General features: G+C 28.2%; 2 protein-coding genes across 2 annotated transcripts in view; both read right to left on the bottom strand.

Moving 5' to 3' along the window:
- LOC113389780 (epidermal growth factor receptor-like) overlaps positions 1 to 24,647 on the bottom strand; it is a 36,897-nt gene that overhangs the window by 3,765 nt on the left and 8,485 nt on the right.
- On the bottom strand, positions 14,711 to 20,504 carry LOC113389791 (protein NDRG3-like; the record flags this gene model as incomplete). The annotated part of the gene is given in 7 exon segments (XM_026626802.1): positions 14,711 to 14,863; positions 17,121 to 17,204; positions 18,885 to 19,154; positions 19,349 to 19,495; positions 19,576 to 19,717; positions 19,787 to 19,907; positions 20,305 to 20,504. Coding segments are annotated over 7 exon segments (997 nt in total), but the record flags the coding sequence as incomplete, so codon positions are not given.

The raw sequence follows: 24,647 nt of genomic DNA, 5'->3' as shown, positions 1-24,647 counted from the left end.
TAATTTATATTTATTACCAGGGTCGTTGTTTTGGTCCAAATCCACGAGAATGTTGCCATCTTTTCTGCGCTGGAGGTTGTACAGGTCCCAAACAAAGTGATTGCTTAGCTTGTCGAAATTTCTACGACGATGGTGTCTGCACCCAGGAATGCCCACCTATGAAAAGATATAACCCCATCACATATTCTTGGGAAGCGAATCCTGCTGGCAAGTACGCTTACGGAGCAACGTGTGTTCGAAACTGCCCAGATCATCTTCTGAAAGATAGCGGAGCTTGTGTGAGAAGTTGTCCTGAGAAAAAGAAGGCAGTCGATGGTGAATGTGTGCCTTGTGATGGCCCTTGTCCCAAAACGTGTCCGGCTTCCGAAAATATACATGCTGGGAATATAGATTCGTTTAAAGATTGTACTATTATTGAAGGATCTCTGGAAATTTTGGACCACACTTTCAAGGGATATCAACAGGTAAGAAGAAGTCTTTATATATTTCTAATTAATCAAATTATACTGAAGAGCTATGTTTATTTTTTTTTTAAATTTTTCTAGGTTTATGCCAACTTTAGCTTTGGACCACGTTACCACGAAATGCATCCAGACCGGTTAGAAGTATTCAGTACTTTGAAAGAAGTAACAGGATTTATTAACATTCAAGGGTAAGTTTTAATATTTTATTTAAACTGTCTAACTCAATGTACATATAAGTATAAATTTATTATTTTTATTTTAGATCACACGAAGCATTCACGAATTTATCGTATTTCCGAAACCTAGAAACTATCGGTGGCCGCCAATTAAAAGAAAATTTCTTTGCATCTCTTTATATCGTCAAAACTTCTTTAAAATCACTAGAATTAAAATCCCTCAAGCGCATCAATTCTGGTGCTGTAGTTATCCTAGAAAACAAGGAATTATGTTTTGCTGAAAACATTGACTGGAGAAATATTACCAAGAGTTCTGAACACAATCCGTTGTTGGAAAATAACAAGCCAAAAAGTGTTTGTCAAGCTGAGGGTCAAGTTTGTCACGAACAATGCTCCAGGAAAGGCTGTTGGGGTGCAGGTCCTGATCAATGTTTACAATGCAGTGCGTATAAGTTTGAAGATACTTGCGTCGGAAATTGCAGCGACATACCAGGGTAATTATAAATATCTAGAGAACTAAAAAAATATTTTAAATTGTTAGGAATTGTTTATAAATTTTTTATTTGTAGGGTTTATAATGCTGGTAATAGCCGTTGCGAGCCCTGTCACGAGCACTGTGCAGGAGGTTGTACTGGTCCAGGTGCGGACAACTGCATTTTCTGCAAAGCCGTCCGAGATGGTCCATATTGCTCTCCCAGCTGTCCATTGGGAAAATACAATAGAGGCGGAATTTGTGAACCCTGTCATGCGACATGTGTCGATGGATGTACTGGACCTGCAGACACCATAGGTACTTATAACTATCACTCATTAAATCCTTGAATGTCATCTTCGATTATTACAATTAATAATTTTCTAGGTCGCAATGGTTGTAATTCTTGCCAGAAAGCTATCATCAACGGCGACGTAACAGTCGAGAGATGTTTGTACGAAACGGAACCATGTCCCGATGGCTATTATTATGAATGGGTTGGACCTCAAGAACAAGGACCTTTGAAATCGTTAGCTGGTAAGGCTATTTGCCGGAAATGCCATCCTAGATGTAGCAAATGCACCGGATACGGTTTTCATGAGAAGGTGTGCCAGCAGTGCGCTGATTATAAAAGAGGTACTTAAATTACAATGAATGTTTAAATTTCTTATTCATATATTTTAATTATTGTTTATAATCATTTGTATGTGATCAGGTGAACAATGTGAGGACGAATGTCCAATGGATCATTACGCTGACGATGACCGAAAGGAATGTATTCCATGCGATCCTGAATGTAGAAGTTGTTTTGCTGAAGGGCCTGGTGGATGTGTTCAATGCAGAAATTTTAAGGTAATAATAATTACAAAATTAAATAATCTTACCATTTTAAATAAATTATTGAGAATTTATTATCATTTTTATACTTTATAGATTTATGAGGACGGTGGTCACCCAGACAACACTTCAGCTTTTAATTGTACCAAGATTTGTCCACCAGAATTTCCGCATAAAATATTTCCTTTAGACCATGTAGAACCTTATTGTTCTGTTAAACCAATCGAGATGGGTTCCAGATTAGAGGCAGAACAAAATAATGCTTTAACTATAGGTATGTGTTTATAACATGAACGAGTTTAATCAGTTAATTACAAATTATAGTATTTTCACTTTAATTTATCTATTTCAGGAGTGTTTTCCGCATTTGCTTGTCTCTTGCTCGTCTTTGGCTTATCCTTGTGGTACTGCAGGCAAAAAACTCGTGCGAAGGAAGAAGCTGTTAAAATGACAATGGTTCTAACAGGATGTGAAGATAGTGAGCCTTTGAGACCCTCCAATGTGCGCCCGAATTTGGCTAAGCTTCGAATAGTAAAAGAAGCCGAAATGAGACGAGGAGCTATGCTTGGTTGTGGTGCTTTCGGTCGAGTTTATAAAGGAGTTTGGGTCCCCGAAGGAGAAAACGTGAAAGTTCCTGTTGCCATCAAAGTTTTGCGAGAAGAAACTAATGCTAATACAAGCAAGGAGTTTCTAGAAGAAGCTTATATTATGGCTACTGTGGAGCATCCCAATCTTCTGCAACTTTTGGCGGTATGCATGACTTCTCAAATGATGTTGATTACGCAGCTTATGCCTTTGGGTTGTCTTTTGGACTATGTGAGAACACATAGGGAAAAGATTGGTTCTAAGGCTCTTTTAAACTGGAGTACACAAATTGCTAGAGGTATGGCGTATCTGGAAGAACGGAGATTAGTACACAGGGATTTGGCGGCTCGCAATGTCTTGGTGCAAAATCCAAATTGCGTCAAAATTACTGATTTTGGTCTTGCTAAACTTTTGGATGTAAACGAAGATGAATACAAAGCCGCAGGCGGTAAAATGCCTATAAAATGGCTTGCTTTAGAATGCATTCAACACAGGATATTTACTCATAAAAGCGATGTTTGGGCATTTGGTGTCACCATCTGGGAACTTTTGACTTACGGAGCAAGGCCTTATGAAAATATCTCTGCTAAAGACGTTCCTGAACTTATTGAAAATGGTTTAAAACTACCACAACCTGCAATATGTACATTGGATATATATTGCATTTTGGTATCGTGCTGGATGCTGGATGCTGAAGCTAGGCCATCATTTAAGCAATTGACAGAAACTTTCGCTGAAAAAGCTGCTGATCCTGGTAGATATTTGTATATACCGGGAGATAAATTTATGAGGCTGCCGACGTTCACGACGCAGGTAAATAATTTGATTTTGAAATTTTTTTACATCTAAGTTTAGTTTCGATGTTTAAAATTTTATTCATATTTTTTAGGATGAGAAAGATTTAATTAAGAATTTAGCGACAACATTAGATGGTCCAGAACCAGTTGTAGAAGCAGATGAATATTTGCAACCAAAAAGTCGAACAGTTACAGTTTTGCCACCATCGGCTGGACCGCAAGTTGCCCATAATAACCACGAAAATGGACCAGGTACTTATATCTTCAAAAAAAAAATTATTACAAATAAAATACATATTTTTTACCACTCACATTTTTAAATTTTGGCATCTCAAGTGTAATGAAATTTGTTGTGTTTGCTATCTATATTAATGAGTTTGATTTTTAATTCTGCAGGAAGTCCAGAATCTTTTATGGGCTCATTGGGACAGAAAAGATATTGCAGTGATCCTTTGAAAGGAGAAACAACTGATGAAGTCGACACGAAACGCGGTGAAGCACATATAGGAAGACTAAAAACTGGACTTACCATTAGATGAAGATGATTATTTGATGCCAAGCACTCAAACTTCAGCTTATATGGATCTCATAGGTAAATTTTAGCGATGACTTATATATTTAAATCATTATCATCAACAATGAGTAAATTTAGGATATATTTTATCGGTAAGTTTATATCATTTACAATTTAATCCATTATAGGAGATTCCAAAAATCCTGAGCAACGTGCTTATCCAGATTTCCTGCCTGCAATAGACAATCCCGAGTATCTTCTGAGTTCAGAACCTTATAGTGGACCACCTCCAACGCAGACCTTGGGAATACCTTTAACAGGCCCATTTACACAGACCCCATCTCCACCTTTTTCTCAACCTAGTTCGTTCACACAGACATCTATTGATAAGGTTGATTTAAAACAATCTGTCGACAGTTTGCAGAGACAACAAAGGACGAATAAGGAAGATGAAATTTCTGACCACGAATATTATAATGATGTACAAAGGGAATTACAACCTTTGAGAAGAAGTGAGACGACAGTGTAAATGTTTAAAGACTAGTTTTAGTTTTATATGTGTTTTATTCTGACTTTTTATACCAGTGAAGTATTTCTTGTAAATAATTTTTTTATAGATTTTTTTAATGAACGGTTTGAAACTGTTAAAAACAAATTTTTATGCAACAGAAATTTTTATACAACTTATGATGTTCAATACAAGTGCATTATTGAGATTTAAATCGTAACTGATAGCAATTAAATTAATATATTAATATTGTTAAGATCAAAAGTGCCATTATGTTCTGGCAAGTTGTACATACAATTCTAATCGTAACTTAATTATTTCTAAAAAAATAAACTTAGAATGTGTGTGATTAAATAGAGTGCTTAATAAGCTTGATTTTTGAGATAATTAAAAAAACAAATGTGCCTATATAATTTTAGTTATACATTTTTACTTATTCTTGTTAGATTTACTTACTGTTATTATTTTTTATTTTGTACTTAACTTAAAGATTCATATTTATTTTATATTACATACTTACAAATCTTGTTAAGTGATTGAGAAATATTTTTATCAAAGCAATGACAAATGTATGCGAATTGCTAATTTACAAGTTAAGTACATCTTTGAAAAATGTATATGATAGCAATAATATGTATTATGTAATAGATATCTTACAATTGCGTTAGTGCAATCTACTGTGATATAATAATAAGAAGAAAATTTTATCTCTCAGATGTACCTTATGTATAGGACAACTTATATATTAGTTTTAAACTAGGTTTTGCTAGTTATTCTCATTAAATGCCACAAGTCGTCCAGATTACATATATATTTGTAATATTTTGTAATTATATAAATAAAAGCATAAATAATTTAATTTTAATTTTTCATTATATAATTTACGTGCATTTTATTGAATTTATTGAATTGAATTGAATTTTGGACTTTGGACAGAGTTTTCTCTTAAACGGCTGTACAGATTATATTATTATTAAAAATTTTACGATCTTCAACCTTTTTTCAAAAGTTGTTATTTGATGGTGCAACAGTAATAATAATAGTAATTAGTCCTAGTGTATTCTTAAAATTAAAATAATTATATTACTTAGTAATATCTGAGCAAATGTAGTTATCCTAATGATACGTTTTGGACTTTGTAAAATAATTTACATTTTTATTTCAAATATTGAAAGATGCGCAAAATGCGGCCCTGGTTTTTTTAATTTTTGACAGTTGTGTTACAAAAATCAAACTGTCAAAGAGTGTTACATACAATTTGTCTGTGAATTAAATTCATATATGAAAGTTTTAATTCCACGTGCTAATTTATAAAGAAATATAAAGTTTAATTAATAATTAAAAATACAAATATGTGGCTTCATTGATAAATTATAATCTATAATATGATATATAAATCTAAGATGATGTGCCATTATCAAAAATATCCAGTAAGTACAAATTGATGGTTATGATTCAAATGAAATATTATATAGTTATTATTTTTGTTGATTATTATTTAAAGATTAATTAAGCTGTTATTCAAATCAGTGCATAGTTAAAATAATTAAAAATTAATTATTCAGTACAAATTAATACTATCTTCTTGAACAACTTTTTGACAAGTGCAACTTACTAAGTAATGTTATTGTATTATATGTGCATTGTAAATTTTTTATTACTATTGCATATTATATACTATTTTTCTATATTGTATATTCTTATTTCAGGTGCTTATAACTCATAAAAAAAATAAGGAACATAGGAAATTTTTATCTGATATGACTTATCGATGAATTTACCATGAGGCTCTTCGATCTATTAAATTGTCTTCTCAGAAATATACAGTAAACAGAAAAATAGGAATTATACATAGAAGATCATAAGCTTCGAGTAAGTTTAACAACATTTCATATATAATTATTCATAGTATATTATAAATGCAATTTGATTGTCCCATGCTGGTCAGAATATATTCTGACAGTTTAACAGTTTGTTTGATTGCCTGCATTTCTTAGAATATTGCAGCCTTTGTCTCATATCATTCACACAAAGGCTTGTTTTATACCTAAATATTCTGTACACTCTCGACAGTTATAGTTTTAAGTTAGTCTAGACAATGCAGCGAGACAAATATATTTGATCACCGCTGTATTTCTAATGGTTTGAAGATACAATATAGATTCTATATAAAACGCAGTATTTTATTCAGTAATAATAAGATTTGGAATGGTTATCGTTAGATACTGATTATTTTATTACAGTCCGTTTCAAGATTGGTAGCCAGCCAAACCAAACAATAATTGTAGATTTATTGAATATTGATCGGTAATTGATTTTTTTTTATCTACTATTAAAAAAGTAGAAACAACCAATACAGTTAGAATGAATAATAGGAAATTTATATAGTTTGTATAATATATTTGTTATACACGATTATTTCTTATTATAAAAGCATTTATAAAGTTCTAGTAAATTGTCCACTTAAAATAATTCAAAAGAATATCTAGTATCTAGTATGCGGGATAAAGAAAAGAAATTTTAGATGAATTAATTAATTAAAAGTAATTTTAGATAAATTGTTTATTGAATCAGTTTTCTTACTTACAATCCTTTTTGTAACAAAGATCTAATCATTGCTCGAAGTAATAAATATCCAATATTGAATTCTGAAGCTGTAAAAAAGCATTATTGAGTTATTTAATTTATTGTGTATTTATTAATAATTGATAATGTTATATATCTATGATTAAAATTGTAGAAACAACCAATTCGTTTAAAATTGAGTTTAAAATTAATAGGAACTTTATATATATTGTATAATATATTTGTTATACACAATTATTATTAAACGAGGGCTTTTATAAAGTACTGGCACATTTCCAATTAAAATAATTCAACCGAATGTAATGTACATATATTAGAAAAGTTCTACAGAATAAAGAAACTAAATTTACTAAGTGGTATAGAATACTATGCACAATTTTGGTGAATCAATTGAAGTGTCGATGAAATATTTTAGGTAAATTCTTTATCGAATCAATTTCTTACAAACAACCCTCTTTAAATTGAAATAACAAGATAGTTCTTTCTTAAATTTGTTAAGTTTGTTGAGATGATCTTACATTTGTATCTCTAAGCTAATCCATTAAAATAGTTTGAAGCGATGGATATTGAATACTATTTTCTTAAGTAGTATAAAAGTATTATTGAGTTTTAATTAATTGTGAATGCGTTATATAATAGTTTTTTTCTTATAATGAACTAATGTGGTTTTCGGATATTTTGATGAAAGCATAAACTTCTCCTTTGGGAAGTTAATACAATTTCTAAAGATAGAAATATATTTCAAATATTTTCCTACGCTATGTGGGTAGTCTTTTAAATTAATGAACAGTCTATATTCTTAATTGTGTACATTTATTTCAATAACTCATTTTCAAGTCCAAATGTGTATGTTTAAATTAAACTTAATAACTATGTAAAAAACAAAGGTTTCAAACAAAATCTCATGTTTTATCAAGCTTCTAAATATTTTATATATTTCCATCTATGTATCTATATTATGTTAATACAATTATGATAACAATTTGTATATTCATGAGTATATCTATTTTTAATTATTCATATTCAAACAATTTGCACACTTTATGCGATAGTAAAGCGTTTGCCATAAAACTCGAATGATATTTGAGATTTATATTTGTGTAATGATTTTTTTCTTGAAATATCAACAGTTTTTTTTTGCAATATTAAAATTTGCTAGTTTATGTATAGAATAGCTTAAAGTAGATATAAAATATAACAAGCAAAAATTCACAAAATAATCAGGCACAAAGTGAATAAGTCATTTGCGTAGCATTGTAAAACTTATATAGTATATATGGACCCAAAGCCATGTACATCTTTGACAAATCATTTAATACCCAAAAATATAAAATACATTACAATAAAGTAATGGTTATTAATTGTGTTATGAATTGGATAATGGGTTTAAAATATAATTACAAATTGGCTCAAAGTATTAATAAAATAACAATTTCAAATTGATTTTTTTAATTTATGTAGTCACTGTAGTGCTTAAAATTATTGTAAAGAAAATTTCTAAAAGTAGATGAAATGACAAAAGTGATATATGCAGGTTTTAGGTCCAGATATACAGGGTGTCCCAGAACTCAACATCAATCCGAAACAGGGTGCTAGTATTGATTGTAACTATCTGGAAAAAAATAGTATTTTTTGATTTCATGTAGTTTGAAAATTATGAGCTTTTAAGTACAACCTAGAGCTTTGGGAAAACTTTTTTTTAATTACAATTTTTGTTACAACTGTTAAATAATTTAACATCTAGTAACAATAATGAACAATAACATAAATTTAAATAAAAAAGAGTACAAAATAAAGGATAGTATTTTCATTAAAATGATATCCGCAGTATGATGATTTAATATTTAATAAAAGCAAATAATAATAATAATATAATAATAAAAAAATACTGGGAAAGTGGGACAATGTTTTTGTTTCTATGTTTCTAATAAAAAATTTGAGTACAAGAATAAAAAAAAAACATTTGTACCGAATGTGAGTGAAATGCGTTAGATTTTGATGAAATTTGTCAACTCACTTTAATGCATTTTTTTAAAGGCAGGTTACTCAAAATAGACCAATTCAAAAAAAATTAAATTCGTAGTTTCACAAAAAATCTTTAATTCTTGAAAACTTGGGGCAATCGGGCCATTGTTTTTGACTGTGGTCCTAGTATATTAATTACTATTATGGACCCAAAGCTTAAATTAATAAAATTGATAAAAATTAACCACAATAACAAAAAAAATGAGCACTTTTTGACCAACGCTCTAGATTCCATTTAAAAACTCACAGATAAATATTTTTTATGACCTTTCAGGTACCTATATACTTGTAACTTTCTTCATGATAGTTAAGATCAGCACTATCTCCCCTTTTTACCTTGACGTTGAGTTCTTGGACACCCTGTATATTTCATCATATGTATGTTCATATGTGATATGTGATATTATGATGTTATTTATCTTAATATAATTATTACTTGTACGTATATATAAATGCTCTATCGCTAACTTGTGCTTTTTTTGAAACATATTATGTACTTAAAAATTTAGTTCCTTCTTAAGAAGTCATCATTATAGATAGTAGACACATGTTCAAATTATTTTTAAGAAAATCCATTTTGATCTTGAAGGTACAAATGTACACAGCCCTTGAAAGGAGATGATAATTGGATTAATATATTATATGTTATTTTTTAAATTAAGCATTTAAGACTTTCAAGGACTGTGTACCATTCTGAACCACATTTTGCAGCATGAACACTGGATTTTTAACCATTTTCTTCATATTTTTGCTGCTATTTATTATTACTTCAGTTATTTCTTTTTCCAAAAATTCTTACTTACAAGCGTTCCCACTATTTTTTTTATTTTTTATTCCTTGTGTTAATAACATTGCTCTATATGCAATGTGCAATTCTTCTAATATTTTTTGCTTCTAAATTTGCTCTTAAGCATTTTGCCAAAAATCTACATATAGATTATGAAAAATCCTTATTATTACTGCCTTCCAAACCAATTAATTTAATATTGTCTACTTGATACATGATAATCTTGAAATTGAATATATATACTGTAAAATATATAAAGTGATTTAGATCAAATTTTTATTAGAAGAAAATTAAATTTAAAAATTATTTTTTATGTCCTTCGATCACAGCCCTTCCCCTAATGAGAAAAAAAATAAATTTTCTATATTTTTATAAAAATTACTATTGAATTATTAACTTTCTACTTTAACCACTACTCGTTTATCAATCCTTGAGGTTCTTACTTTCAATTCATAAAAAATATTAATTTGGAATTTGCTATTGGGTCTAAAATAAATGCATAAATTTTCAAAAATTAGTCCAGACCACGATTAAAATTTTTGCAATGGAACTAGTTTTCAGCGCATTTTGTTTAAAATTTTAAAATTAATATTATTATTTATTACATTTTGCTGATTTTTGTTCTAAGTGTGTGAAACCTCTTTAAAATCGTAAGAAAATCTGTTAGCTTTCTACAGCATCTACATTCTAAAATTTCTCTGTCACTAATATATTTTTTAATATCAAAACCATAAAATATATCAAATATATATTTGTTAGCGATGCAAAGATGACGGATAAATTAATTTTGAGAAAATGTGAACAAATTTAAAGTTGTCAGTCTTGAACTATAATTTACAAACTGTATTATTATATGTATGAAATAAATTGAGAGTTTATTAAGCGAAGTATAAATCTTTGAATCGCTAACATTAATAACAAAAAAGCACGAGAGATTTTACAACTTTTTTTTCAATTTTTTTGATTTATTACAACTCCGTCAATTCTCTGAAAATACATCATTCAAGTCCTGTGACTTTTCCTAATAAAATCTCCCATGCAAATTTATTATTTTCATATTATGAAACATGTCTATTTATTAAAAAATAAACTTTGCTTTCTACATAACAATTCATATCTAAATATTCTTCTACCACTAATTTTAATTTTGAAAAGCGTTCACGATCATCTGTTAAATTTGAGCTCAAAACATCAACACTGAAGCATGTATACACCTAGTTTTTCTAAAACTAAATTAATTTTAATGTAACAAATTGTTTTTAAGTACATAATTTAAAATTATTTACATCTTCTAATACTCAATAGTGATATGTTTACATAATTTATAATGAAAAATCATGGGGAAATTAATGATTTATGGAATGGAGATAGTTGGAAAGTATTTTTTGTTTTTTGTCAGAAAAAATTGTATGTATTTTTTTGTATTGAGTTCAAAAATTTTAAACCCATTTTAAAACTTTGGGTTTTCAGACTACGCAGAGCTGAAATTGCGACAGCCCGCCTATAACGCGGTTTCTGATCAACAGCCTACTAACTCTTTTTGCGCATCCTATAAATGACTCTTTATTACTGTCTATTTTATTTTTTACAATATGTTTATATGAACATATCAGTTTGTATAATTACTTTGTATGACATTACATCGGTTTTAGTAGTGTCAAAGCCTTTTTATGTTAGTTTTTCTAAGAAAAATTTTGCTTGAGATTTTTTTTGTTGGAAAACAGTTTTTTAACTTCCCGGGTAAATCTGAACATTTTGGAATACCTCAGAAAAAAATGGATTTGTGTATGTGTGTGTGTATGTATGTATGGATACAATTTTTTGTCCAAGTTTTCGGGCGCACGGATCAACCGATTTGAATGGTTCAAAATACATTCGATTTCATATAATTCTTACGAATTATTAGACAATATTACAGTATTTATTTAATCTAATCTATTTGAAAACATTCAATATTTTTTTAACATTTTGTTACGGTACGGGAAGTTCCAGCAATTTGCCTTAAGGCACGATGCCATTCACTACTGGTTAGTTTAGCTTTTGCTTCATTATTTATTATAATTTAAAATGACCCTTCATTTTAAAAATGACATATTTTTCATCATAAACTTATATGAGCTTTTAAATTCAATAGAAACTCTCATAATTCCTTTTATACTTATTGATGTCCAAATAACGCGGTACAAATTAAGTGATTTGTACTAATTCTGAGTTTTGTTATTGCGCGATTCTCATATAACGCGATATCCGCCGGTTTGCACAGAACGCACTACAAATTAGATTTTTTACAATCAGAATTTTTACAGCATAGTTTTCACACACTAACCGCGTTATAGGGTTGTCAAATGTATTGATAATAATTTCGTCGAATTCATATTAGATATATTGGATCTAGAAAATGCACTACGTCGCTGGTCGTCTAAAAACACACTAACCGCGTTATAGGGGGTTAACTGTATTGATAATAATTTCGGCAAATTTGGATTAGGTACATTTGATCTAGAAGATGCACCAAAGCGCTGGTCGACTAAAACATGTGCCATCAACCAGAAACAGAATTCATCAAAAATTAACTGTGTTATTTCCATTGGACTAAAAACATCAAATTACTTTCCAAATAATCTAATGGAATGATGATAAATCAAAATATTCATAAAATTATTATTATGCTCCTTGTACCTAATCAAGCCTTGATGAAATGATACCTTATTGACTAATTACAAAATTGCTAGTGAAATAAAAATCAGTATTTTCATAAGTGAAATCTTCTCCGTGACAAGTGTATAGTTCTCATCTATTCTCATCCAATCTATAAAAAAGCTGTGCCTCCTCCTGTAGCCTAAGTCTTCTAGTTTTTCCCCAAATTTGTCAATTAACAAGGAACGGCTTCCGAAATTGGATTTTCTGTAATTCTTATAGAAACGCAGTTATTGTTGGCAACATTAGCGGCAGAAACTTGCTGTTGTTGATTAGTGTTGATGATTTCGACGTTGTTGTTGGCTGAAGTCTCTTTATTGGCAGTTGTTGGAAATAAGTGGTATAGTCCTAGTTTTGCTGGCGATATAAATCCGGCTAGATTGGAGGAAATTGGATGAAATACATAAAATTAGTCGGTGGTTCTTAGAACCTAGATATTGGTTCTGTTGAGTTAAGTTGCTTTGGTTGCTTTCGAATTAACCCTTTCCACTCGCGAATTGCGAGATTTATATAGATTTTGCCGACGGAGCGGCGGCATCCGAGTGGAAAGGGTTAGTTTTTATTGGGTCATAGCGCAGTTTCCGTTGAACTTAAGTTTAAATATCATTAATATTATATTATACTTATTAAATATAATATTAAGGGTATGCACAAAAATTAATTATGCGTTCGAAGTTTCGTGGTAAAGTTAACAAAATCGTTCATTCTATGTTTCTTTTTTCATAATAGACTTCAAAATACTTCTACTTTGTCATCAGACATAAACTAAATAACATAAGAACGTTATGTATTTAAATTTGTGCCATATATATATTTATCACCATAACAAAAAAATGTAACCAAATTTGCTCCCGAAATTTTATTTATTTTTTTTTAACTTACCGCGTTTTGTTCAAGAAATTCTACAACTGGATCAGGTTTTATAAAAAAATCGGTATAATTTGTAGCTTAGTTAGTAATTTTATAATAATCAGATAGTAGTATTATCGATTAATCAAGTCCGTTTTTTTTGCAAAATTATTTTTACAGGATTTTAAAATATCCTCAATTAGTTTCGAAATATCCTTACATAGTTATATGCTCTAAATTATTTTGTTTTCTTTTTTTCTGATGGTTAATATTTTTTATGATTTTATTTGATTATATTTGATCTGAACTAAAAGCATTAGTGTTATTTTTTATAAAAATTTTATTTAATTTTTTATTCATAATTATTTGTACGTTTCAGGTACTTTTAAAACAACTTTAAATTTATACACTTTAATGATCAAAAAGTAAATTCTTTGAATTTTTTAAATAATTGAAAAGTGTATGAATGTTTGTCTGAAGAGTTTATGGAAAAGTGGATATTTCATATGCCCGAAAGGTACAAATAATTATAAATGATCAAATTTTATATTCGAAAAAATAAACCAAAGCTTTTAGTTCAGACGAACTAAATCTTATATACACATATATTAGGGTGGTCATTAATATGGACATTTTTGAATTTCCTTGCTCCTAAGGGCTCAAATGGTTCCAAATTTATAAAAAACAATTCTCTGAAAGTTTTAGCTCTTAATATTAATTTTTTGATAGTGCGCAAATGTTTCAAGATCCAGAAAAAATTAATAACTATATTTATTCTACGAAGTACTAAAAACTTGGACACTAAATATTCAAATACTAAATATTTAGCTTTTACCTCATATATTCTTTTCATCTACTAAATGATAAAGATGAAGATAAATAAGAATTTAAATTATGAGCCACTGACTTTTTAAGTAATATTTTAAATATTACCAAATGATTATGTTATTAATTATCTTATATATGTAAAAGATATATGTAAATAATAATAATTTTATATTAAGAAATGAAATATTAGCATCAAACATATTTTTGCAAAATTTTTGCTTTATTTAAGATATAATCTTTTAAAAGCCAATGGCGCAATGAGAACAAAAATAAAACAATTAGATGATATCATGATTAATATATTACTAAAAAATAATAATACAATGATATATAATATAACTCTTATGTAATATATTTTAAATCTACAATGAATATACAAAAAGCTCACTACGTACTCTCATTCGAGTAAAGCGTCTTAATTACGAACCGATAATAAAAAAAAATCGGTTTCATCAAATATATTGGTTATCAAAAAATAGCAAAAATATTATTTACAACTATTGGATAAAGAATATTTTAATAATCAATTCAAAAAATTGTTCTTATGGCAATTGTAGTTTATGAATATGTACACTTGTTAGGAAAATCTGATTAAGTTTTAAACAAAATCATAATAATAATAAAAAAAAACAATACGTGAAAATGATAGATGATTATCTAATTATCTACTCTAATAACTTATACTATCTGAAGAATGTGATATGCTCAGCCTGGAAAGCTTTTGCAAGGCGCCGACAGCTAAAACGAAATAAAAATCATAATTAATAAAAAGTGAATGGATAAAATATTTAACTACGATACGTGCATGTAAAACTACATAATGAAAATGATCTAAGGGTCACTAAGGACCTTTGGGGTCTAATTATGATTGGTAAATGATGAGGTAAATGATACAGGTGAATTCTTGGTGATTGGTGTGATAGATTGGTCTTGAAAAAAAAACTGTAGGATTTTATGTATTTAATTATGAAAAAATGTGGTATAAATTATTTTTAATTTCACATGAGATTTTTCAAAAAAAAAAATTCTGAGAAAATAGTCATATTTCAAATTAATATAATTTTTAATAATCTATGAATTTATTTAAGGGAATATCATGCTTTGAAACTCTAATTCACTACAAAAAAAAATTAGTGAGGTAGAATAAAAATTCAAAGGTTTACTCCTGTATTTTTTTTTATTTAATAACAGGTAATCATCAAAATTATTTTTCACTATTTACAAACTAACTCCACAAAAAGCAATTTTACATAATTTGTTTATATTGGATTGTAATTCAATATAATTTTATTAAAAGGTCAATAATAAATTAAATAAAAATATTTTTTGAAAAATTGAGAACAAAGAATATTAGCTATCTAAAAAAAACTAGCATATATAATGTATTAAATTATTAAAATTATTAAGATCATGATTAATACTATTTACTAATTAAAGTTAAATTTTATTAAATAAATGAATGAAAAAAATGTTTTTGTGTAATGATTAGTAAGAAGTTTTCCTAATTTTCTACATTTAATATGGTGATATAAATTTCATAGTGATCAAATATTCTACTATTCATCATGCATTACTGGAAAAATAAAAATAATGCAAATTATTCAAAATTTTTGGACCGCAAATTTTATTCAATACATACCAAGTTTTTCCGTTTTGTGGTTAGCGTTAATTAATCAATATTTTATTATTAAAAACAAATTAATAAATTTAAATAAAATATCATAAATAGTCAATAAAAGTTGTCTACTTGTTTCTTCCAGGGGCATAAATTCAGAATTAAATTCTAATATTTATTTTTTGTATAAAGCCACTAAATTTATAATCGCGATAAATAAAAAAATAAAATGGGTATGAAAAAACTCAACAATAAGAAAACATTTAATTCTCTCTTAATAGTTCATATATTGATGCATAGTAAGCACATTACACTTAAATATTTATAGTTATATATAATTCTTTAACAATTTTCGGCAGTTTATGTCTAAACAAAGATCATCTACTTTTAAAAAGTTTTCTTCACAAAACATTGAATTTTTTTGGACTAATAGCGTATTTTAATTTCATTTTTGTCAAATAATGAGAGTGGCATACACCTTAATGAATAATAATTAAAAGTTCTTAAATCAGACACTATAATGATAAATTTATCAATCATGCAATTTGAAGCAAAAATAAAATATTGAATAACCACAATTTCCAAAATAAAATTTATAAATACGCCAAAAGCCGATGGATGAAAAATGATTTTGATGATTCGTGAATTTTGATGATTTAACAAAACATAATCCAATCATTTTTATAAGTTGTTGAATTTTTTTATTTATTAAAGCACAGTGCTAATTAAATAAATAAATATTTTTATTTACTATACAAGACTCAAATTTATATTAAAAAATAAAATTTGATTCTCTGTTTTCAAAAAATGATTATGATAATGTTTATTAAAGTAGTTTGAAGAAGAATATATGAAGTAAATAAGTTAATGTGTGTTAATGAATATTAATTATCTTAGTCTTTATATACAGTTCATTTTTAAATAATTATAACTTCCATAGAATTTAATTTTAAACAGAAACATTTTGTACACATTGTTTCAATATCACAATAATATATATTTAAACAAAGAAAAGATTTGAAACCGCAATACTATTTAAAACTAGTATAAGCTCACAATTATTTTATTTTTGAGAATTAAAATTATTTAAGACAACAAATTAATTAATTTACTATCCGCTACATATTTTCATAAAGAAAAGAAACATTGTAAATATAGCTTCTCTCTAATTATTTTTTTAAGTATCCTAAATTTTATAGTCAGCAACAATGCATATACAATGTGCTAAATTCCAATTTATGTGATTAATATTTTTTTTAAAGTCTGGTTCAACAAATTTTACTCATTTATAAACAGTATTTGGGCATTTTGCCACATTTTGTATATTTTTATTTAGCTTTTTAGTTGACTAGAAATTGAATTTGGAATGTTAGCACTTACCGTATCCTTCTCCTGTAGGAAAAGTCTGAAAGCTTCTGATACTTTGGCAGGTTGCTCTTCTAGAACCATTCCACATTCGCTGATCTAAAATAGATAATTTCTATTAATAAAAGATAATTTAAAATAAAAAAAGTTATAAAAAGTTTGTAAGAAAATTGAAAAAAAAAACTATGAAACTTTCTTTCGTGGTTTATTAAATTTTCTTTTTGTATCACCAATAACTACTAATAAGGACCTGAGACTTGAATGCCTTCAAAGCTTTTGTTTCAAGAATAATAATATTATCACTTTAGTATTGAATTATTCAATAAAATAATCCTGAATTGTTTTTTAAAATTGCGTAGCTGGAATCACATCATTACTATTCTGCATTTATTAAATAAATTTAATATTAAAGTCAGATTTTAAAGTTAAACTAATTATTTATATATTTAACTAATGTAATGATGTATTATGTAATGATAGTGTAATTGGGTAAAATCATAAAAAAATTATCTAGATTCTATATTTGTTGTTGTTGTTATTATGTTGGTAGTCAAAGTCATATCCAAAACAAATGTTTACAGTTTTAAGTACATAGCAAACTTGATTTATTTTTTTAAGGCAGAAAAGCCTTAAAGTTCTGCTCAGTGATTTTCTCTTATGAAAACATGAAGCCAAGAATAAACGTTGAGGTTTAGGAATTAGCGCCAATTATAATTAAGTGTACGCAAATTCTATCAAAAATATAAGAAGTTGCCAAAATCTCACTGTTTGGAATTTTTGATATCTTAAACTTTAACTGTCCGGAACAATTGCAAGAACCCTCCTCTCCTAGAAAGCACTTATTTTCGACAATTATAATCTAAATTGTGTAAAATAATTCCTAAAAAGTTTTTTTTTACAAAAAACTGCAGTTGTATTCAAATAGTACAAAAAGGCATGTATAAAAACGGAACTTATATAAAATATATAATGACACAATACTGCCTTACTTGATCTAAACCTTGTACATATAGAAGATGAAAATTTTTGTTGAACTTGCAAAATTAGTAAAACCCACTTAGTAAAAACTTATAAATTTTTTATTTTTTTTATAATTAACTTTAGCAATAAATATCGCTATTATTGTGTTTTTTTGAAGTCAAGTCTCTTTCAATTTGTAAGAATCATTATAGTTGCAATATATTGAAAAGAACCGAGAAGAAAGGGAAACTGGATCGGACCTTGTCTGCAAAAAGAGTGCCACCTGCACAACGTCGTTGAGGGTAAAATAGAAAGATTGAAAGAATTGGGAAGAAGAAGAATGCTGATGATTGACGACTTACGCCAGAAGAGAAAATACAGGAAACTGAAAGCCGAAGCACAGGATCAAGAACTATGGTAGCAGAAGTTTGGAAAGAAAAATATATGAAATAAAAAAGGGGAGGGGGAATAGTGGTAATGGATATGATATCATTTGTTTGTGGTGGTTCTCACACTTGCCTTCGGGCAAACTACAATTTATTATTATTATATTGGAAAGAAGAATGATTTCAAATATTCGCGACATTCAAAAACAAAAAAAAACCTAAATCAGGTACAAATGTTGCTTCTAGAATAGTCCAGGCGCATGGTGAACCATCCGGGACTGTCCCGGTCAATCCAAGATTATGGGTTCCAGACAGGTCAGTTAATGGTTACCTCAAAGATCAAATCATATTAACCTTACTTAAGGGTGAAATCATCTTGCTTTACCTCCATGCCTCAAAAAAAGTAGATAATATCATAAGACTTTTATCTCACCTTCATCCAAGTGGAGTTCTTCGGATCCAGACGTCCGTTCAACGTGACAGTGTCATCGACATGTGGCGATAGGCTTCCTGTAATGTTCATGACGGGCATCTTTAATGTCATATCGTTGTTCTGAGGTCCGGATGTCGGGCTACGGGCAATATTCATATCCGTTCTTCTCAAATACGTGTCTATCAGCATCGAAAGGTTCACTGGATTTATTTGCTGCTCGAAGTAAGTCTTGTAGACTTGGACGAGGTCGTGGTTACGCTCTTCTGTATTCTATAGAAAAAAATAGTTAAAAAAGGGGTTATATGGCTAAAAACTGCTGTACAACCTATACGTGATTATTTATAAAGCTTATATTTAAAAAGGATCTCATAGATATGAAATGAGATTGACCATCAACTCTGTTTGTTAGTCTTGATATTGGTATTGTCAAAGGTCAAAATTCAAAATGTTTCAAAATATCTTACTCTTCCAAAGTGGTGCCACATTAGATAATCCACAACACCCTGGGTCATCCCTTTGGATTTTAAATGACGGGCGTTCAATTTCTGGTAACCCCACTCGATCCAACCAGAAACCGTGCTCACGCAGTTTACCAAACAAAGAGCACCAACCTGCCAAAAAATTCATAGAAATATTGTTAAAATAATTAAAATATCGATGAAAGACATATTTAAGTTAAGTATTACTATACCTGTTCTGGATGCTCAATAGCAAATCGAGCCAAAACGTTGGCTCCAAATCCAACTCCAAAACCGATAACAGATTTTAGTCCAAAATGAGTCAATACAAAAGGTAGTTGCCCAGCCAATTGATCCATCGTCGGATACACATAGCTAGCAATAAATAAATAAGTATCAATTATATCAAATTGTAAGATTTGAGTATATTACAAATATTCCTACTCTTCTGGGTAGGTAGGAGCTCCTTCTTCTTGTCCAGGTGCGGTCACATGGTAAACGCAAAAGTTTTCAAGTAGAGCTCTCATTGAAGGATAATTAAAGAAAGCACTGAAACTTGACGAATCTGCAAGAAACATACATAATTATATGAGGATTAATTCGATTTAGCATTATATTCAATGAATATCTCCCATCTAAGTTTCTGTTATGAATTCCAAAGTTTTAAGCACATTGTTGACTCGAAACTAGACGATAAAGTTAGTTGGAAATATTCGGAACAGTTTGAAACTTTGAAACTGTTAGTGGAAAATTGGGTTTAATGCAAATAGTGTAAATTGTTTAAAATATTTAGTATCCGTCTGTAATTGTCTGGAATTGTTCTGTAACTTTCCAAAATAGGTTTCAGAAACGTTTTGAAAGATTAAAATGATTCAATTTACTCAAGAGTGAATGAATATAAATGTTTATCTTCACAATTCTTCCCGTCTATATTTATAATTTTTATTTTTTTTTCTACTTACAGTTCAATCCAAGATCATGATAAGTCAGAATTGCTGGTTTTGTGCAATCACCAACTACAGCAACTTGCAATTCACCATGATCAGTAGGGACTCTGGAAATTGTTCCAATGCTCTGCCTTGGAGCAGTTCTTGATGATGGAAATTGGAGCTGAATTGATTTTAGTTCGATGTCGTCCATTGGATCACAAGGCATGGTGTTGCTGATTTTTGGAGTTGGGGAAAAATGTGGAAAAGCATCGATTAGAAAGGTAGGATAAAGTAATAATATAATTAACATATTTTTATTGAGTCAATAATTGAACTCCTAAACGCCCTTATCGATTTTTCTCATAGTTCTAGTTTATAATAATTAAAAAATAATTTTCGTACGATTCGTGGTTTACCTAAAATTAGCCCTGACTGTTTTTGATTGACCGTATTCATTCTATTCTAAATTTTGATCTATATATTTTCTTTAATTAAAATTAATTAATTCAAATTAAAGTAAAGCAGAATATAATAAGTTAGAACTGTGTTTTTAATATTTCGTTCTACTAAATTTCTTTGGGCGTTTCTTTGGGTGGTCTCAAGGCGTGTCCAATACTCAAGTCGTAGTAAAAATATTTATAATTTCTATACAATATTTATATTCTAAAGGAATTCAATTCTACTGCGTTATATTTTCTGAGTTGATAAACTAAGTCAATAACGTTTAACTGTACCTCCTAATTGGCTTGTCACGCTAAATTAAAGACTTAGGAGCGTCTTGTATAAACAGTAACAATAATATATATGAAGGTCAATAAGAACTATATAGCTTCAAATTATGGAAATATAGCTACGTAAATTATTCCTGGTGATTTAATGCAAACTTTATATATGTATCTATGTCCTGATAAAAAAAACAAGGATATATTGCTATCCAACTATCACCTACTATCGCTTGGCATTTTTGTTTTTGTCGCTATCACTAATTTATTTTAATTATACACTAATTTGATTAAGTCAAACGTATATAGTATAGCCTAACGTTTTTACTCAATTTAAATAATTTAATACAATTTTGGTATACTTTGGGTTGGTTCACACTTTTACTTATTAGATTAAATTTCAATTATATATAAATATATATAAATTTATTTCTGTGTAAATTATTTATAGATTGCTATAATAATTACAATGATAATTACAATTCTAATTTCAAAATCATGCGTCTACTTTTTCGTGCATATACGTCTACAGCGCATTATAAATGCTTCTTTTTCTACAATTTCTATATTAATAATTCTAAACTATAATGAAAATAAGTCATATTTTCATTTTTGAACTATAATGGAAAAAATCATATTTTGTATGAAATTTATTTGGTTTTATGTCAAAATTATACCTTATGTATCTCCAAAATTCTAATTGTCAATATTAAAAAGAATTCGTATATTCATTTTTAAAATGCCGTAAAATAGACCAGTTTTAGCAAGGCTATGTTATGTAACAGTTTTCATATAAAGTGGTACTAAAAACTGTCAAAATTCTATATGGTTGATGTGCAGTCCATAGAGAACCTAACCTAGAAACCGCACAAATGTCAAAAAAAATCGATCTTAGATAACAGGGTCTTTCTGACTCAGCTTCATAACATACAAGTGACGTTGCAGTTTATGTGAAAAACGCCTGATAGTACAGCAAATACATGGTATTGTGACGGTATTTAGTAGCATTTTGTATGAAAACTGAGACGTAACATAGCTTTCATATAAAGTGGTACTAAAAACTGTCAAAATTCTATATGGCTGCTGTGCAATCAAGCGTTTTAGATAACCTAGAAACCGCACAAATGTAAAAAAACGATGCTAGATAACAGGGTCTTTCTGACCCAGCTTCATAACATATAAGTGACGTTGCAGTTTATGTGTAAAACTGTGATCGCACTGCAAATACAAGGCATTTCGACAGTATTTAGTAGCATTTTGTATGAAAATTGGAACGTAACATAGTCTTGCTATAAAATTGGTCTATTTTGCGACAAAATCGGCTCCTCTATCTAAAAAAATAATATTTTGTATGAACTTGTTATTATATCGTATCAGAAATATTTCGTCCATATCTTCGCTGTGTATATCTGGAATTCAAATTCTTAATAGAAAAAATTATACATTCATTTTTAAATTAAAACGAAAAGAAATAATATTTTGTAGGAAGTTGTTCGTTTGTATCTTTTCCACATTCTCGTTGAAAATATTTATGAAATATTACATTGAACTAATTAAGAAATTACTTTATGAATAAATTTTAAATGATTTTTATGCAAAATAGTAAAAACCAAAAACATTTAAAATTATGAAGAAAAATGATGTCTGTTAAACTTTAATTTTACCTTTAGGACTTATTGGGCTTTTCATTTACACATATCCTAATACTATTGCATATTATGTTTACAAAAATTTAATATTATAAAAAAGCAATTTCGCAAAATAAGGAACAAATAGTATCATTTCCCTTTTTTGCCAAAAAACAGCTTTTCCTTCTTATCTTGGCAACGAAAATAAAGCACAAATTTCCTCTACCCGTTTTGTCACAAATCAATTTGTCCTCGATAAAAACACACATATACATATAAAACCACACAAATACACATACATAATGATTACTTCAATCATCTATTACAAGAAGTATTGTAATAACATATAAACAATATAATAAAACACAATAATTTCAATCAACTGTCAAACAACTGACTATACTTTGTCAATTGACCTCTATTAGGAAGTGCATAAACAGAAATTGTTTTTATTTATTATTATTAATATGCAATGCAAAGAATCGACCGAATGCAAATTTTTATGTCATCAAAGGTTAAAAAAAGGCTATCTTTGTAATTGGCAAGTAATTCACGCGATTTTGTTTGTGATGATTTATTGTTAAATAATTGAATGGTAATAAATGAAATATAAATATTTTGTTATCAGTCATTTATTTATTGCAAGTGCCAATTAGTTATTATTTCAATTATATATTTTGGGCAAAATTTAACATTAGGATACGGAAAGTAATTTTTTTTTTATTTCTCTAAAATTTATTTTAATAGTAGTTTTGACAGATTTATACTTCTACTTATCAGAAAGTTTTAAATGTTTATATATAGTTGATTCTAAAGATTTACCACGATATTTTTATTTATTCTTGAGAAAATATTGATATCACTATTGAAATATATCACAATTATAATATTTTTAACTAATGCATTAATGAATTATTTTTTTAACTTACATTTTGTTCATCCTTTATATGAATTCATTATTCTTCATCAATCAGTTAATATTTTAATTATATATTTGGGCAAAATGTTGAACTATGATATGAGATGTTTTAATTATTTTGTATTTTTAATTTTTTTAAATATAATTTAATCGTAAAATATTTTGCCAGAAGGCCCGTTGGATGATTTAAACTTCTACAAATCAGATAGATTTAGTTCACGATTTTAGATCACGAAATATTTGGAAAAATTTTAATGGGTACATATTTTTGAGAGTGATTTATAGGCAGATATAAATATCGGTACTGCATTAGGTCAAAATTAAATTATTTTCAAATTTATTAAATTATTTTATAGTTATTTGATGATTAAATTCGTATTGAATATTCATTTATTATTCTTCACAATAGTATTTTCATTATAACGTTTAAATTAAACGTTTTTTTTTTCAAATGAATAAGTTTATAAAAAAGTTGTATTATTATATTAAAATATTACAAAAATGCATATTGCAGGATGTGTTATTGCATTCAAGTACCTTAGTGGAACAATTTATTCTTCTAAGTCAAATTAGGAAGGTTTTTAATTTATTCATACCAGTATATATATTATTTAGATGTAGATATTATTTTTAAATCGAAATGAATTTTTTACCATCATTTTAGATAAAATTTATATTATACGTTTCAATAATTGCAATATTTTTTAACATATGTATTCAAGTTATTAATTCTAGAATTTTATTACAATTGCATATCTTATTCAGACATTGAATTTTTTCAAATCAAACTGGATTTCACTCCAGATACCAAATCCATTATTCATAATAAAGTTTATAATATACGATTTAATGATTGCTATCATCATTTGTTTGTCCAAAATGCCTTTCAAACAAACACGATGACTCAAACTATATGAGTCATGGGTGTTGCTCAAGATTTCATCATGTACGAAATGCGTAATTATATTGTAATAATACATGAAAAAATGCTGTGAAATTAACCAACTGTTGTACTTACATTCGTAGCCTGAATAATTGCGTAAAGATCTTCTGAAAAATATACTAAACAAATTGTTTTGTACTCATATCGATTTGGAGAACTCTGTT

The sequence above is a fragment of the Ctenocephalides felis genome, unplaced genomic scaffold (genome assembly GCF_003426905.1).
Source record: "Ctenocephalides felis isolate EL2017-DRISC unplaced genomic scaffold, ASM342690v1 CF-g0.4_SCAFFOLD_00845, whole genome shotgun sequence".
NCBI classification, from domain to species: Eukaryota; Metazoa; Arthropoda; class Insecta; order Siphonaptera; family Pulicidae; genus Ctenocephalides; species Ctenocephalides felis.
This window is presented reverse-complemented; position numbering and strand designations above follow the sequence as displayed.